The sequence below is a fragment of the Lontra canadensis genome, unplaced genomic scaffold, assembly GCF_010015895.1.
Source record: "Lontra canadensis isolate GAN:19392208 unplaced genomic scaffold, GSC_riverotter_1.0 scaffold22, whole genome shotgun sequence".
Lineage (NCBI taxonomy): Eukaryota > Metazoa > Chordata > Mammalia > Carnivora > Mustelidae > Lontra > Lontra canadensis.
This window is the reverse complement of record NW_022631016.1, coordinates 7,732,967-7,749,921: the sequence shown is the minus strand read 5'-3', so window position 1 is coordinate 7,749,921 and position 16,955 is coordinate 7,732,967. Positions and strand designations below refer to the sequence as shown.

At 46.1% G+C, this 16,955-nt stretch overlaps 1 protein-coding gene across 2 annotated transcripts; it reads left to right on the top strand.

Moving 5' to 3' along the window:
- The first annotated feature begins 14 nt into the window (after positions 1-14).
- ATPSCKMT (ATP synthase c subunit lysine N-methyltransferase) lies at positions 15-16,168 on the top strand. Of its 2 annotated transcripts, none has more exons than XM_032861865.1 (5): positions 15-36; positions 3,731-4,017; positions 7,147-7,284; positions 8,565-8,615; positions 15,754-16,168. In XM_032861865.1, the coding sequence occupies exons 1-5, from the start codon at positions 21-23 to the stop codon at positions 15,916-15,918; spliced, it is 657 nt and encodes a 218-aa protein (XP_032717756.1). In that variant the 5' UTR covers positions 15-20; the 3' UTR covers positions 15,919-16,168. The 2 variants fall into 2 exon arrangements, with proteins under 2 accessions (XP_032717756.1, XP_032717754.1); XM_032861863.1 differs by lacking the exon at positions 15-36 and adding an exon at positions 1,668-1,711.
- The last annotated feature ends 787 nt before the right edge of the window (positions 16,169-16,955 follow it).

Sequence of the window (16,955 nt, the reverse complement as noted above, 5' to 3'; positions counted from 1 at the left end):
GACACGCAGGAAGTCTCGCGATGGAGGGAGAAGGCGGTGAGCCGGATGGGGCGGCGGGTTGCAGGGGTGGCGGCTGCGGGCCCCACGTCGGGCTGGCGGGCTGCAGAGCACCCCGCGGGCCGGGCGGGAGTGGGAGCCGGGGGTGCAGGGGGCGCGGGGCGCTCGCTGGTACCCGCACGCCGCTGCCGGCAGCTGTCCGGAGCGCCTTGGGACGAGCAGCTCGCGGGCGGTGCCCCACGCTGTTCTGAGTTGTGCTCCGGGGTCACGCTGGGTGCGAATTCTGCCGCGCGGCCGCTGACTGCTAGCTGGGGCTTCGGGGTGACAACCGCTTTGTGTCTCCGTTCCCTTGCCTGCAAAAAAGGCAGTAGTGACAAGGGCATCTGCCCGGCACAGCTCCAGAAAGGGTTCAGGGAGAACAGTGCCTGGCCCTTAGCACGTTCTGTTTAAGTGTTTGTTGAATAAATTCCCTTTTTGCACAAAGAGTAACTCGGGCAACGTGAGACAGCCGGTAGGAAGCAAGTTTGCACAGCCCAGAGCTAAGTTCCCAATCTTGATTCTGTCTTGATAGTACTCTGTCCTCGAAATCCCTTCTGCCGCTTCAGGGTCCTGGTCATGACCTCGTAACTTTATAGGGTTAGGTTCGGGCATAAAAAGTGATAAAGTACAGTGACCCTTGAACAGTTGCGCTGGTTAGGGGCACCCGTGCGGTCTAAACCTGTAGAGTCAGACCCCATGTGCAGAAAATGCATGTACAACTTTTGATTCCCCCAAAACTTTGCTGATACGTTGATGGGAAGCCAGTTTCCGTATTTTGTATGTTATAGGTATTACATACTGTATGCCTACAATAAAGTAACCTAGAGAAAAGATGTTATTAAAGTCACAAGAGAAAATGTTTACAATAGTGTATCCAAAAAAATACATGCTTATGAGGATCTGTGCAGCTTAAACCGGTGTTTTTCAAGGGTCTGCTGTACTAATCCATGGATCCTGAAAACACGCTAAGTGAAAGTAGCCAGTCGCAAAAGAGCACATGCTATATGATTCCACTCCTGTGAAATTCCAGAAACTCTGTAAGAGTCAGGAAGTAGATTAGTGGTTGTTTAGGGCTAAGTTGTGAAGGGGGTGGGGATGGTGATAGTTAAAGTTTAAGGGGTTTCTTCTTGAGGTGATGAGAATGTTCTAGAATTGACTTTGGTGATGGTTACACATATCTATGAATATACTGAAAACCTTTGGAGTATGTGTGTTAAATGGGCACATTGTATGGTATATGAAGCTGTTAAAAATTACGGAGCTCCCCCTGCAGCCATAGTACTGACACTAACAGTAACAGTAGCTAACAGTCCTCACTTACTCTCTTACTTAGAGCATTGTCTTATATGCATTATTATTTGTCTATTTCCAATAATCCCACGAGGGCACTCTTATTTCTGAATTTTACACGCGAAGAGCCTGAGCCTTGGCCAAAACTTATCCAATATTACACACTAGTTAAGTTCTGTGACTCCAGAACTTTATGACTCAAACCCTTTTAACCACTGTGCTGTATAATCGGAATACCGACAGTATAATTTTGCAGAGGTCTGACAGATGGTACTTTGACCTTTTAAGAAACAATCAAATGCATGACTATTTACTAGGCATGTAAAGTCCTCCTTATGATACTGAAAAGTCTAACTGCAAATGTACTTCAAACTCTTGCTTTCTGGTAAACACCATCACCTTCCTTATCTTAATTTTATCTTACCTCCAGCACCAGCAGGAGACTCCTGTTCTTGTTTCCACTGTGAAACCAGTTTTAAAACTCACTTCAGGGGACCTCAGGTGTCAAGAGCAAAGCTCCTCTCTGTTTGAGATGCTGGTGCTTGGTCACGGCCTCGAGCAGTGACTCACTGCAGCCGGCCAGTGTCATGTGTTCACCTCCGTACCTCACAAGTTGTAACAGATCACCATACTTCACGGGTATGGTAGGCAGAGGCTCCCCCCGCCCCACCCGGGTCCATGTGATAATCTCTGGAACCTGTGAATATAGTACACAAGAGAATTTATAAATGGGATGTTGTTAGGGCTTGAGATGGGGAGATCGTTCTGGCTTGTCTGGGTGGACCTGGTGTCCTCACAACGATCCCTATAAAGAAAAGGGAGGTGGGGGAGTCAGAGGTATCCTGATAGATGCAGAGGTTGGGGTGATGTGGGGCCACTGGCTAGGGAGTGTGGGTGGCTTCTAGATGCTGGAAAAGGCAACCAAATCCATCCCACCCTAGAGCCTCCAGAAGGAGCCTAGTGCTGCCAACGCATTTCAGATGTCCGACCTCCTGACCCGTATGATAGTAAGTGCGGGTTACTTTAACTCTAAGATTTCTCACTGCAGCATTGGGAAGCTAATCCAATGGGCCTTTAGAATCGCTTACTAATTCCTGAAACCATGAATGTTAACGTCTTCAAATGATAAGAATCTCTTGTCCCCCCCCCCCCCCCTTACTGTCTTCTGTTTCCTATGATTCCTGTGTTTTGGGCCCTCTCTTCTCTACTAGACTGGGAGCTGCTTCTGGGCGGCTTTGTTCCTTGTAGGGTTCAGCACATAGCCAGCGGTGGACACGGTTAGCATGTGCTAAGCTGTGTTCTAAGTGTGTCCCTTGCATCCATTTGCTTAATCTGCAGTGACCCTGTAATCCCCATGTTACAGCTGAGAAAAGCAAAATTCCCAGAGGTGAAGGGTCACACCAGTAGTCAGGTGCAGAGCCCAGATCCTCACCCAGGGGTCAGGCTCTTACTTGCTATGCTGGGCCCCTCTGTAATCAATTTCAAAATCACTTTCAAATCAGTTTCAGTCCTGGGAACTTGACTTCCTCTTAAGACTGTATTTTAAAGGGTAAAACTCAGGAGGAGTATATTTCAGGTTTCATTCATTTCTGTGTTCAAGTGACTGGATGGAGCTTGCTTTATTCCACACTGGTGGATTGAAATGATTTTATCATTTGTTCTTTTTGGATCTTCTTCAAAAATCTTTCTATTACCATACTATTTTTTTGGGAAAAAAATTTTGGTCTCCTATTATTTGACACTGGTATTAGTGCATCTGGACTGTAGACACCTAACCAAGTTGGATGTGGAATCTGTGTATCTTATTGGAAACAGGGTGGTAATTAGACATTTTAATACTTATTTGTGAAGTTTTGTTCTAAACTATGAAAATAGGGAGTTCATGGTTAACATCTGTATTAATGTGTGTTTTTATTAAATTCATAATATGTCAGAGAGGAATGAATACATTGTTTTGTTTTTTTCTTTTTGATATTATTTATTTGTTTGAGAGAAAGCGTGTGTGCATACACACTTTAGGGGGAGGGGGAGAGCCTGATGCGGGACTTGAACCCAGGACCCTGAGATCATGATCTAAGCCAAAGACAGCTGCTTAAACGACTGAGCCACCCAGACGCCCGAATACATTTTTTTCAAAGAATGACTCAAAAAAAAAAAAAATTAGTAAGTTGGAAAGAAAAGATTTTAGTTAGTCTCGCATTAGAACTGAATCGTTTTCTCAGAAACGCTTCAGTTTAGTTGATGGAATTTAGAACTCATGGCATCCTACCGCTGTAATTAGGTTGTGTTTAGCTAAATCATCCTTTAAACAGTATGAGTTTGTCAGGAAGAATTATAGAAAAAAAAACTACCTTGGATTTCAGATTGGTGTGATGTACCTGTTTCCTGCTTGCTTTCCATCTAGGTGCACCCCCAGAAGTCCTTGAAGAAAATGAGTCAGGATGCGTCCCACCTGCAAGTCGCGGAGCCAACGGTTCAAAGAGAAGCAGTTGGGGGTTCCTATTTACTGGGATTGTTGGCGGGACGCTGGTGGCTGTGTATGCCGTGGCCACACCATTTCTAACGCCAGCCCTCCGAAAAATTTGTCTGCCTTTTGTACCTGCAACTACGAAGCAGATTGACAATGTTGTGAAAATGTTGCATTGCAGAACAGGATCCCTGGTCGACATTGGCAGTGGCGACGGGCGTATTGTGAGTTATGCTAAGACGCTTGAAGTTTTGAATTAGAGGTTTTAAAATTCCTGCTTCGTTTATCTCTCTCTCTTTCTTTCTTTCTTGTATCTAGTTTTTATTTAAATTCTAGTTAGTTAACATAGATTGTAGTATTGGTTGCAGGAGTAGAATTTAGCGATTCATACCCAGTACTCATCACACGTGCCCTCCACAATCCCCGTCACCCATCTAGCCCATCCCAGCTTCACCTCATTTATGAGGTTTATGCCAAGACCTGCTAAATCGGACAGTTTAGTAAAGTCATTTATTTTGTGTGTTTGGCTGAACTCTCAAACCCTCCAGCATGAACTGGAATTTTTTTTTCTCAGATTTAATTTTTCTGAAAGGTGGAAGTGCTCTGTAGATTTGCCAGGTAAAAAGGAGCAATTAATTAGTAATTAAGAAATTTTCCAATAAAAAAACCCGGGCCAGGAGAAGTGGTGTTAGAGGAAACATGGAGCCCTGTAGTTTAACATAGACATTTGCTTCTATACTTGTCTTTATTTATACATTGTAATGATATCTGTGGGGTCATGTAGAGTCAAAATGGGAAAGAGCCAGTGCATTAACCCTCACTTATCCAGAGATGAGACTTTGAGTGATCTCAGCTCCCTGACTCCAGCGGAGAACCTATAAGTAAGATTCAAGGCCACTGGCCAGCGGGTGTCCCCAGCATGTCCCTCCATGGGCACGGTGGCACCATCCTTAGGACCCAATCCACAACACAACCTAATTACAGCGGTAGGATGCCATGAGTTCTAAATTCCATCAACTAAACTGAAGCGTTTCTGAGAAAACGATTCAGTTCTAATGCGGAAAGTGAGGATAGCAGTAGTCAGGGCTCCTGTTCTGGAAACATTTGGGTGGAGACCAGCAGGGGCTTGACTCCTTTTACCACCCCCTGGAGCATGGACCTTGCCATGCTGTCCTGATGACCCAGATAGCCAGGATGAGGTTAAAACATAAGCATATTTAGAACATAAAAAACTTGTTTGTTTTTAGGAAATCAAGAGGTATATCTGTGAACCAGGAGAATGTTTTAAAACCCAATTATGGGGGCGCCTGGGTGGCTTAGTGGGTTAAAGCCTCTGCCTTCAGCTCAGGTCATGATCCCAGGGTCCGGGATCGAGCCCCACATCTTAAATCTTAAAAAAAACCCCAACCCAGTTACGAATGCTTTACCCATCTGAGTAGTATCTTTGTGGTTTCCTTTTCTCCTTAAGGGGGTAACACTACAGTTAACGAGGGAAATTAACTGTGGGTGGACAGCTCCTTCAGTGATGGGAAAACAGAATGAGCATGGACCGCAGGACCAGCCCACTGTCCTCAGCTTACAGAGGCCTGTAGCCTTCTGCAGTCGACTGTATTGTGACTCCTTCCCTTTTACTTTTACCTGTTTTCAACTTGGGGTGAGCAGTCTTTAAGTACTAAGGAAGTGTGTAAGTAGTTGCAGGTTCTCATTGACAGGTCATTTTTTTTTTCTTTTTAAGATTTTATTTATTTATTTGACAGAAAGAGATCACAAGTAGCCAGAGAGGCAGGCAGAGAGAGAGGGGGAAGCAGGCTTCCCACTGAGCGGAGAGCCCGATGCGGGGCTCGATCCCAGGACCCTGAGATCATGACCTGAGCTGAAGGCAGAGGCTTTAACCCACTGAGCCACCCAGGTGCCTCTGACAGGTCATTTTGATCGAAGATTAGAGCTAGTTCACAAAACATTCTCCCAGCTGATTCGTTTTGCCTGCTGCTCTGCTGTCACTGATGGAGAGGGATGCTGGGCTTTCAGGGACTGCTCGTCGGGCGGAGCCAGGGGTTGGCCAATCCAGAAATGCTCTGTCCAGAGCAAACCTGACAGTGGTGGTGCTCCAGGTGAAATCTTCAACAAAAACATGAAAACTGAGTTTAAGTCAGCACTGTCTTGTCTGCAAAGCTACATAGTTTCAGAGATCTATCTTTAAATGGATTTTTAACAAAAGAAGTGCCTTTTGATTGGACATTTTGTGATTATAGACCATAAATAGGAAGTAGTCCTATCAGTGGGGCACGTTAAGTTGCTGTTTTTCTTTTTTTTTAAATTAAATTAATTAAAAAACTCTAAGTTTATTTTTTAAATTGCAGTATAGTTAATATACAGTGTTACATTAGTCTTAGGTGTACAGTACAGTGATTCAGCAATTGTTCGCGTGACTCCGTGTTCATCATGGTAGTGCACCATTAATCCCTGTCACCTAGTTCACCCACCCCCCTGCCTGTCTCCCCTCTGGGGACCAGTAGTTTATTCTCTGTATTTAAGTGTCTGGTTTTTTTGTTTGTTTCTATATTTGTTCATTTGTTTTGTTTCTTAAATTCCACATATGAGTGAAATCATAGGGTATTTGTCTTTCTCTGACTTATTTCACTTAGTATCATACCATTCTAGATCCATCCATTTGTTGCAAATGGCAAGATTTCATTCTTTTTTTATGGCTGAGTAATATTCCATTGTGTATATGTACATACACCACATCTTCTTTATCCCTTCATCTATCACTGGACACTGGGGCTGCTTCCATAATTTGGCAATTGTAAATAATGCTGCGGTAAACATGGAGGTACATGTATTTTTTCAAATTAGTGTTTTCATGTTTTTTGGGTAGATACCCAGTAGTGGAACTACTGGATCATATGGTATTTCTGTTTTTAATTTTTGGGGGACCCTCCATACTTTTCCACAGAGGCTGCACCAAATTCACATTCCCACGCATAGTACGTGAGGGTTCTTCTCCACGTTGTCACCGACACTTGTTTCTTGTGTATTTGACTGGATCCACTCTCACGAGTGCGAGGTGGTATCTCATTGTCGTCCGGATTTGCATTTCCCTGACGGTGAGTGATGCTGAACATCCTTTCATGTGTCTGTTGGCCATTCTGCACGTTTCTTTGGAGAAATGTCTCTTCACGTCTTCTGCCCCTTTTTAATTGGATTATTTGTTGTTTTTGGTGTTGAGTTGTCTAAGTTCTTTACATATTGTGGATACTAACCCCTTATTGGATGTCATTTGCAGAGATCTTCCATTCAGTAGGTTGATGTTTTTCTTCTTACCTTGAATAAACACTGGCCTCTTTTTGCAGGTGATAGCAGCTGCAAAAGCTGGATTCAGAGCCGTTGGTTATGAATTAAACCCATGGCTGGTTTGGTACTCCAGATACCGTGCTTGGCAAGAAGGGGTGCAGGACTCCGCCAAGTTTTATATTTCAGACTTGTGGAAGGTATGTAAGGCAGAGGACGCTCCTAGGAAATGCCAACCAAAACTTTGTAATTCGCAATTACTATGATTAAAAACAATTAGTATGATTAAAAGAAAAACAGTTAAGATACAAGTGTATATCTCAGCATCATGAAGTGTGAACACTTTTTAAATTGATAGATTTATACGTTAACATTTTTAGAGTAGAAGCTTAAGGTCTTAGACCCAATAGGTCATGTGAATTCTAAGAATTTGCTCAATTAAAAAGTTTTCCTTTCTATTCGTTACAAAATGATGAGATACTTATTTCATTTGGAAATCTCATAAATTATCATCCAGGAATTAACTTGTTAATGGCCTTCTTGGTAGATACTAGACCCTGTGTGCATGTGTGCAAGTGTGCACATACACAGAGGTGTGTTTTTGTGTGTGGCTGTGTGTGTACATGTGTGTCTACAGAGAGAGATGAGTGCAAAAGAGAGAATCCTGTCCCCCCCCCAAAAAGAATCCCCTGATTACATTGTCATGGTTCTTTTTGGTCTTCATAATGTATAAGATACTTCAAGTTTATTTGTACTCTAAAAAAGAATGTCCTGTAATTTTGCTTTAGAATTGCTCCATGAAATGCTTTTTCTTAAATAAGAATTTCCCATTGTAATATTGTCATCAGTAGCTTATAAAAATTCACTTGAGTTTTGCTTGCATTGTTTTTTAGACTGTCTATGCATAAACGATCCCTCTATAGAGTAGATAAGACTTTTATTGGGTAATAAGAATTTTGACTGGCAAAGCACTTTTCTCCCAGTTTTTCAACTAAAGTTCATTTTATTCCATTTTTTACTTAGTCTTTTAGAGAAGAGGAGGGGGCCTAGAATCTTAAGATGGCTCAGCGTTACAGACAGGTGTGTGTCTGGTGTCACACGTTCCTGCTGAGCCCGTTTGGCATATGGTGGAGCAGGGTAGGAAGTGTACATCAGGGCACAGGTGGCTGAGGCCAACCGCACGGCCACCAGCTGGTCACTGGATGAGTCACTGGCATTTCGGACGGATGACCCCTGGTAGGCCTTGCCAGGAGCATCCTCGAGGGTGACAGCAGTGACTTAGGGAGGTGTTTGGACAGCGGCAGTGGGTCAGACTAACAGAAGCATGAACGTGGCTTCTCCTCGTGAGATCTCACATGGAGCCACTCTCTGTGGAAACCTGCCGTTGGATGAAATGGGGAATTGGTCCTTTAGAAACAAACGTTCAGCTTGATGTTGGCCTTTTAAAACTAATCTGCTCATCGCTCCCCCTCTCCTATAGGTTACTTTCTCGCAGTACTCAAACGTCATTATTTTTGGAGTGCCTCAGATGGTGAGTGTGTGGCCCCTGCCCCTGGTTAGTTGGCTTTAGGTCTTGAGCAGACTGGCCAGCGCTGACAGGCCACTTCCGTGTGGCTGCCGGCCCACCCCGGGGGGCCTGACGGCGGTGCCCCAGACTTTTGGGGTGGGGGACGTTGGATTTCACTTGACGGGCTTGACGAAGTACCTCGGGGCCTTAAAAGTTTAATCGTAGAAGAGTCAGTCATGTTGTTAAAACTTTGGCCTCGGATAAAATTCTCAATGATCTCCCTAAGCCCTAAAAACTCCAATCTGGAAACTACTTTATGAGCTCCCGGTGTCTAATGTGGTTGCCGATTTCCGTGGTTGCTCACCTAACAGCCAGCCGAAGTCACTTGGGAGAGTTAATGGCATGTTCCTTCTAGCTGATCCTTCCTCTGAGTTTGTAGGGAGGCCGTTTCCAGGGCTGGCGAGCGGCGGCTCGTTTCGGTTGGCCTCAGCTGACTGATTTGTAGCGAACTTAGATTACACCTTTTACAAAGTGGAAATACCATGGCATCGTGTTGTAAATGGCTCCAAACTTAGCTTTTGGAAAGATGACCAGGATAGGACGCTCTTATCGTAATTGTTGGTTCACAGACCACAGAGAGAAACCCCATTTGATTTTTCTGTAATTGTCGCCATAATAATTGTAGCAAAATTGGGTGTTTGCTGAAATGCCACAATATGACTGCTATGTATAGTTTGTAAAATAAAAAAAAAGGGGAATTTAGCTTTTTTGTGTTTTTTTTTTCCTTAGTCACAGCTTTTTGTAGAAGATGGCTGAGTGCTTGGGAGAGTTATCCTAACGATCAGGAACTTCAGGACAATGCCACTTCTGTGTTTTTTTTTTAAAGTCAATTTGGAAGTTCTGTTGTTACATGTGCTTGAAAGTAGCAGGATTCTATATGTTTGGAATTCTCAGTAAGCCTCAAATTAAGACAAAACGTGGGTGTTCACCCTCTTGTTACAGAAGTGCAAAGGGGCGTGATCCGTTGTCGTTTTAAAGGAACTGTTTGGGACCTTAGCATTGCCCTGGCCTTTGATGGTTACCTGCTCCTGATGGTGTTTGGGCAGCATTTTGGGGCAAACAGATTTAATTTGAGTTGCACGCTTTATTTAAAGGGAGAGGTGATGTTTACCGTGACTTCTGTGCCATCCTGTGAGGCCAGCCGGTGGTGGCCTGAGGTGTGGGCTTACGAGGCCACAGCAGCTACGCCCCAGGGGGGCGGGGCGTGGAGTGGGCAGCAGTGGCCTTGGGGGGTGGGCACGTCATTGCCACATGGCCTGTAGGCTCCAGCTCCGTGTGCATCTTACCATGTTTGAGCGTTGTAAGTTTTTGAAGCTGTTCACTCAGGAAATAAGAGGCCTGTGTTTTTGATGAATGCTTTTGCATTTACTGTCCATTTTCCTGTACACAGAGGAAACCTTAAATAAACACCTTGTGGCATCTCCCTGTTCCTAAGAAAAAGGGGAGCAGCTGAAAACACGGGACAGCCACGTACTGTGGGATGAGAGGGACTCAGCCAGTTTCCCACCAGGGGGCGTGTTCACAGGACCCGTGGGGACTCTTTCGTGGGTGCAGGGCCCTGCTTTTAACCCTCACGGAGCCTTGCCTATGTGGAGGCAGTGGAGGGGAAGAGGGAAAGTGCCAGCTGGGGGGTTAGGGGGCCAGCTGTGCTCTCTGGAGTCTGGGGGGCCCTGATAGGTCTGTCTTCAAGGAAGCGCACTTCCCTTGTCTGGGGCGCTGGTCGGCATGGTGACGTGGCTCGGCAGATCCTGTGTGGCACCTGTGTTCCCTGTGGCAGCCAAGCCACATGTAGGCCACGGGGGAGCCTGGAGGATGCTTAGGAAACTGGAGAGGTAGAAGCCTGCTGTTACCGGTCCTTGCCCCGCTCCCGATAGCACACCAGTGGTTCCTACCAGCTCTGTGCTTTTGTGGCTCCCACCCAGCAGAGGTGAGGGCTCTCATCTGGGCCTGGCAAATGCACCGGGCGTGGTAGATGACCACAGGTAACTCTAGCCCCGCACCTCTATTCAAATGTGAAACAGGTCTTGTCCTTGGGTGAAACCCACCTGGGACGTCTTAACTGCTTAAAAAAGCAGCGAGGATAAGGTATGGAGGCTCCACCAGGTCCAAGGCATGGTGCAGAGCGGCTTCCCCTGCTTCCCTTGGCTCTCTGCGCGTCAGCGCTCTGTCCTTCTCTTGGCCCCTGGATCTGCAGTGTGAGTTGTGTTCTTCCCTCTGGCTTCAGTCCCCCCAGCTCTGGCCCTAGTTGGTGAGCACCTCCTGACCACTCACATGTCAGGTGTCCTTTCCTCCAGGAAGTCATCCCTGATTGCCTTGTGAGACAAACCCCAGTGCCCTCATTTTCTATCCACTGGCTGCCTGTTCCCTTCTCCGGGGTGAGTTATCACACATCTCTTTACATGGTAGCCTTGGCAGGTTTGCCGCGGGCACTGCAACGTAAGTTCAAGAGCGAGCTTACCCCCAGCGTGGCCGCACCAGCACAGAGCAGCGACTCAGGAAATACTTGTCATGAGTAAACGTACCCAGTAAGGACACTTGGTGGTGGGGTATTGAATTTCATAACTTCAAGGACTAATTTTAGTTACGAATCAAGATGTGAACTGATGAGTGTAAATGTTATCATCATATTCTGATGAAGATAAATGATTCATGACGGGATCATGTGTCCTTTGTTCGTTCATTCGACAAGTATTTATTCGGTGCCACAAAGTGCCATTCTCTGATGACTTGGGATCCTTTAGTGAGTGAGCAAGAGGGACATCCCTGCCCCGAGGTGCCTAGATGCCCGTGGGGAGAGCAGATATTAAATGAGGTCCCTGTGTAGAGGGCACCAGGCTGGCTCGGTCAGTAGAGCACGCGACTCTGTCTCAGGGTTGTAAGTTTGAGCTCCGCAGTGGGCATGGAGCTTATTTAAAAAAAACAAAAAACAAAAAATAACAACTTAAAAAAAAAAGTGTCCAAGAGGAGGGCTAAGTGCTGTGGGTGGAGTAAAGCAGGAGAAGGAGGGACAGAGATCGTGTCCCTGGAAAGGGAACACATGGAGGTCTGGGGAACGTGCCAGGCGGAGCCACCCGCAGAGGCGCCCAGGGCTGGGTGCCCCTTGGGTTCCGGCAGCAGCAGGGCGGTGGGTGTGGCGGGAGCAGGGAGAGGTGGCATCAGAGAGGAGCTCGGGGCGGGGGTGGGAAGGACAATGTGCTGTTGGGATGCAGGAGCCCTGGCGGCTTTGAGCGGAGGAGCGGAGGACCCGCCTGGGGGCAAAGGGTCCCAGGCTGCTGTGTGGACACGGACGTGGGTGGGAGCCAGTGACAGGTTAGGAGCTCCTGTGGGCAGCCCGGTGGCTGGTGTGGTCGGCTCGTGCCAGTGTGCAGAAGCTGATACAGGCGGGCAGGTTCTGTGTGCGTCGGGAAGATGAAACCAAGAGGAAGCATTGGCATGGCCAGTGCGGGACGGGCGAGCTGGAGGAGCCCTTCGCCCAGGATTTGGGCCGGCAACTGGAAGTTGGCAGTTGTCGCTGAGCAAGGGAAGGTGCAGGCAGATCCCGGAGAGGGAGGACCGGGGAGCATGAGATGTGTGTGGAGCTCTGAGGCTGGCAGTGGTGGGTAGAGGGGGGCCTGGGGCTCAGGAAGGAGGGGCTGGAGACTGGCCTCAGCTCCCAGAAGTTGCTGAAGCCAGGAGTGGCTGAGGTTCCCTCGGGGAGGGGGCAGAGCTGGGCAAGGCCTGAGCTCCGGCCTCTGACACATGAGGGGTGCCCCGTAAAGACTCCAGAGGAGGAGTTGGGCAGGAGGAAGGCCCAGGGGGGTGGGGGTTACCCTAGAGGCCACGCCAAGCCAGTGTTTTAGGGAGGAGGGAGCTATCGCTTGGCTCGGGAGCTGCTCATGGGCATGGCTGTTTGGTCTTACATCGTTGAGCTGCTTTCAACTGATGTTTAAAGTTTTGAAGTTGTAATTAGAATATGATGAGTTCGTGTCGCTTTGAAGCCTCTAATTGTATGAATAATTTTGAATTCCATTAGACAGACATGACACATCGCTGCCTCTTTTTGTGGGTGATATCAAAACCCAGGTTCACTGCATATTTATGTGTGATTGACTCAGTTAATTTCTTACTGTTGAAATAGCTCCTTTCATTTGTAGGTTTATCTTGACTTAGCATAGGACAGTCACTGGGAAATAGAAGAAACTGTAAAAGAGAAAATAATAACGATAACGTGAATACGTTTACAATGATCCTTTTGATGAACAAAATTACCGTGAGAAACCCCTCTGATATTTTGGAAAAACACATATTGTCTCATTCTTTGCTTATTTCATTTTTCCCTTGAGGAACAAAACTTTTTTTTTTAAAGAAATCTTTTATTGGCTGTGGAAAGAGTAGAAATACCCCGTCCGTAATGGAATTTATTCTTGGTTATCTTGGTATTAATTGTCAAGAAGAATCAGGAGTTTTGGCTCACTCTAGCCGGAGGTCACATGGAGGACTTTCCTGAAGCCACTTTTTAAAGATATGGGTCAGGAATAAAGTCTTTGTAGAAGGACTATTGATTTGTTTGTCTTGATTTATTTGGTTAGTTTTAAAGGGATTCGTTTTTGCTCAGATCTTGGTATCAAGATACCATTTCCCATTTAGAGGAGCCGGGGATGTCTGAGAGGCGGCAGATCTGAGAGCTGAGGAGGGGGAGTGATACAGAAGCCTGGGGCATTTTGTGGAGCCCCAATATGAGGAAGAGTTCAGAGTGTTTGTTGGGGCGCATCCAGGGAAGAGAGAGGCCAACCTGAGGTGGCTGCCTGGGGCCAGACTGGGACAGGCTGAGCATCGGAGGAAACAAGAATGATGGTAGATTAGAACCCATTGAACAGAACAGGCATCTAGGTGCTCATACGTAACGGCAGTGGGCACACAGGTAGAGAGGAGGGAGAGCTCTTCCTTGAAGTAGAATGCTGACTGTCAGTCTAGAAGGAATGACGGAATCAGCAAATTGCCACTTTGCCACCATCTAGTGAAAATTAACGTGGGCCAGAATCATGACGAGGGCTACATCTACTGAGGGACAGTTCAGTGAGAAGCAGGATATTTACATCATTTCGAGCTACTTACGAAAAATTATTCGTTATAAGGGGACATTGGTAACCCCACTGTGGAGATAGCACCTATAACCCTAACTGGGTGGTGACCGTCACTCTCAAAGCAGAAGGTCCCCATGGGCACCCGACAACAGGGCCCTGAGAAGCTCCCAGCCCCACTTGTGGGGCATTGCCCAAGATGCATGTGCCGAGTCATGAGCCGGAGGCGAGGAGACGACAGGAGAACCCGAGGTGAGGACCACCGGTGACTCAGTGGCCCGTCTTCCTAAAGATGTCATCAGAGACAAAGGAAGATAGGGGAATTGTTCCAGGTGAAAGTAGACTAAGGACGCGTGATAGCTAAACGCAGCGTGACCTCGGGGGGAAAGTGTCACAGAGGATGTTATCGGGACGTTTGGCAAAATAGGAAGGCTGTTGGCCATTATTACTGGAATACAACCTTAAATTTTCCGAATTTGGTAACTGAGCCGGGGCGGCGTCTTAGGAATACGGAAGTTCTGAGGAGTCGAGGGGCATGTTGTATGGCAGCCTCTTCCCAAGTGGTTTAGGAAAAATATCCACAGAGGACGGGGGCGGATCTGATGAGCTGTTTAAAACCGGTGAGCCTGGGTCAAGACAGACGGGAATCCTTTGTTCTAGTCTTGCAACTTTTCTGTACATTTGAAATTCTTTCACAATCACGGAAGAAGTGAAAAAATAGTCTTAGGAGGTAAAGGTGGTAGGATTGGAAGATCAGTTTTTAATCTGTTATTAATTTGCTGATATAATTACAGGGTCAATACTTGTGGCAGGCAGATTGGTAATCAGAGGATACAAAAGTGGCACATCAGGGGGTTTTACTTTTTTTTTATATTAACAATTTTCAGGCTTTCTTTTTTTTTTTTAATTTATTTTCAGCATAACAGTATTCATTGTTTTTTGCACCACACCCAGTGCTCCATGCAATCCGTGCCCTCTCCAATACCCACCACCTGGTTCCCCCAACCCCCACCCCCGCCCCTTCAAACCCCTCAGATTGTTTTTCGGAGTCCATAGTCTCTCATGGTTCACCTCCCCTTCCAATTTCCCCCAACTCCCTTCTCCTCTCTAACTCCCCTTGTCCTCCATGCTATACTTTTTATGTTAGGTTGACAATGAAGAAGTTTTGCATTATAGATAAATTTTGAAGAATTATGAAATACTTCATTGTATTTCAAGTTAGTAGAATGAGCATATTGTTTCATGGTCTAATTTAGCAGAACCATATTTCACTTAGTTTAGAGGCTGTTAATTTTAGAATGTACCATTGCCATTGAAAAAGAAAAAAAATACCGCCAGTTGTAATTCTAAGACAATGTCAGCTGTAAGAGGTATCCTGATTTCCAAGATGTTAAAACATGTGGGAAATGTGTTAAATAGTTGAGATGGGGTAGATTAAAATGTTAGATGGGCCGATAATTTAAAGCTGTTTTTCATTTTTTAATTTATTTTTAAATAAGGGTATTTTATTTTATCTCCTGGGGGGATGGGGCAGAAGGAGAGAGAAAATCTCAAGCAGACTCCCTGCTGAGGGTGGGGTTCAGTCTCATGACCCTGAAATTGTGACCTGAGCTGAAATCTAGTTGGACACTGACTGAGCCACCCATGTGCCCCTGTTGTTAATATGACTTCTGTGTTTTAATGGATCATTTGGTAATGTATTTATGCCCTGAAGGGATCTTATGTGCAGTTAATAATCTTTTTTTAAAGATTTTATTTGAGAGAGAGGGAGATTGAAAGAGCACTAGTGGGGGGCAGACGCAGAGGGTGAGGGAGAAGCAGGCTCCCTGCTGACCAAGGAGCCCGATGCAGGGCTCGATCCCAGGACCCTGATGTCATGACCTGAGCCGAAGGTAGATGCTTCACCAACTAAGGAACCCAGGCACCCCTACAGTTCCTAATTTTTGCACAGCTACTTCCAGGCACTCAGGTCCAAAAGAACCTTTAGGAATCTTTCCCTCCGATTCACCTCTTACTGAAGTAACAGCTGTCGTTCTGCCCAGATGCCGCAGCTGGAGGAGAAACTTGCGCTGGAGCTTAAGGATGACGCCAGAGTCATTGCCTGCCGGTTCCCTTTCCCTCGCTGGACCCCAGACCACATCACTGGGGAGGGTGTGGACACCGTGTGGGCCTACGACGTGAGCACCGTGAGAGGCAAGAGGCCCTGAAGACCCGTGCGTTTCCAGTCGATCCTGGAGATGTAGATGTTACTGAGCGCGATTTTCCGAGTGTTGGTGGTCTTCGATTTTACAGAGACTTCCAGCTGTGTCTTCAGCAAGGAGTGTATTTTTTCTTCAGTATGGAATGAAAAACTATTACTTTCCTTAACTTCTGCCAAACAAACAGAAGTTAGAACAGCAGGTAGATTTAAAGTCTGTTTTCATGCTGTACTTCAAAAAGTGGCCTCCTTCCCTTCCAGGCACTTGGACATATGAAAACATGAACGAGTGACTATCGCGTTCATGTGCAGGAACGTGTGAACAGCCCTTCCCATTATAAAAAATATGATTTAATGCCACAGATGAAAAGAAACACTTTTTAAAGAGGGTGTGTGTGTTAGCAAATATTTGTAGTTTCCTCTAAGTTGATTCATACTTAAGATTTATGGATTTATGTCTTTCTTTTCTGTACTTCGTGGTAAAACTAATTTTGTAGAGGACGTAGGTCCTCATATTTTATAACATTTACTAGGAATAATTTGTTCCAAGGCTAGCGGATTACTGTATTTTTTGGAGTCGGAGATGTGTACGTGTGTGTGCACGTGTGTGTGGAGACACACATTTGAACATTTCTGAAACGGTGCTATACCTTCCAGTCGATGGTGTTCTCTGTCTGTGATGGGCAGTGTCGTGCGTCATGATATAGTCGGACATCAGCCGGCATGGATGGGTCTCAGGTTCGAGGAGATGGGCTCAGAGAAGCTCATGGCAGAGGGGAGTCATTGGTAGGAACATAATAGTAAAATAAGCAGGTGCGAGCTTGGGGCTCAACCAGCCCTGGGAGCACATCCCTGCCTGGCCAGCAGCAGGAGGCCCTGGACCGCTGGCTTGCCCTTGTGGAGCCAAGGACCCACTGGGATAATGATAGACTGAACAGGGGACTTTCTGGGGTAAACTGACGACACGAGGTCTTTGGTCTTTAAGTGGTGTTTATTATTTTAGATCTTAAAGGCAAGCTTATTCACAGAAGTTAGGGGTTATTTCTG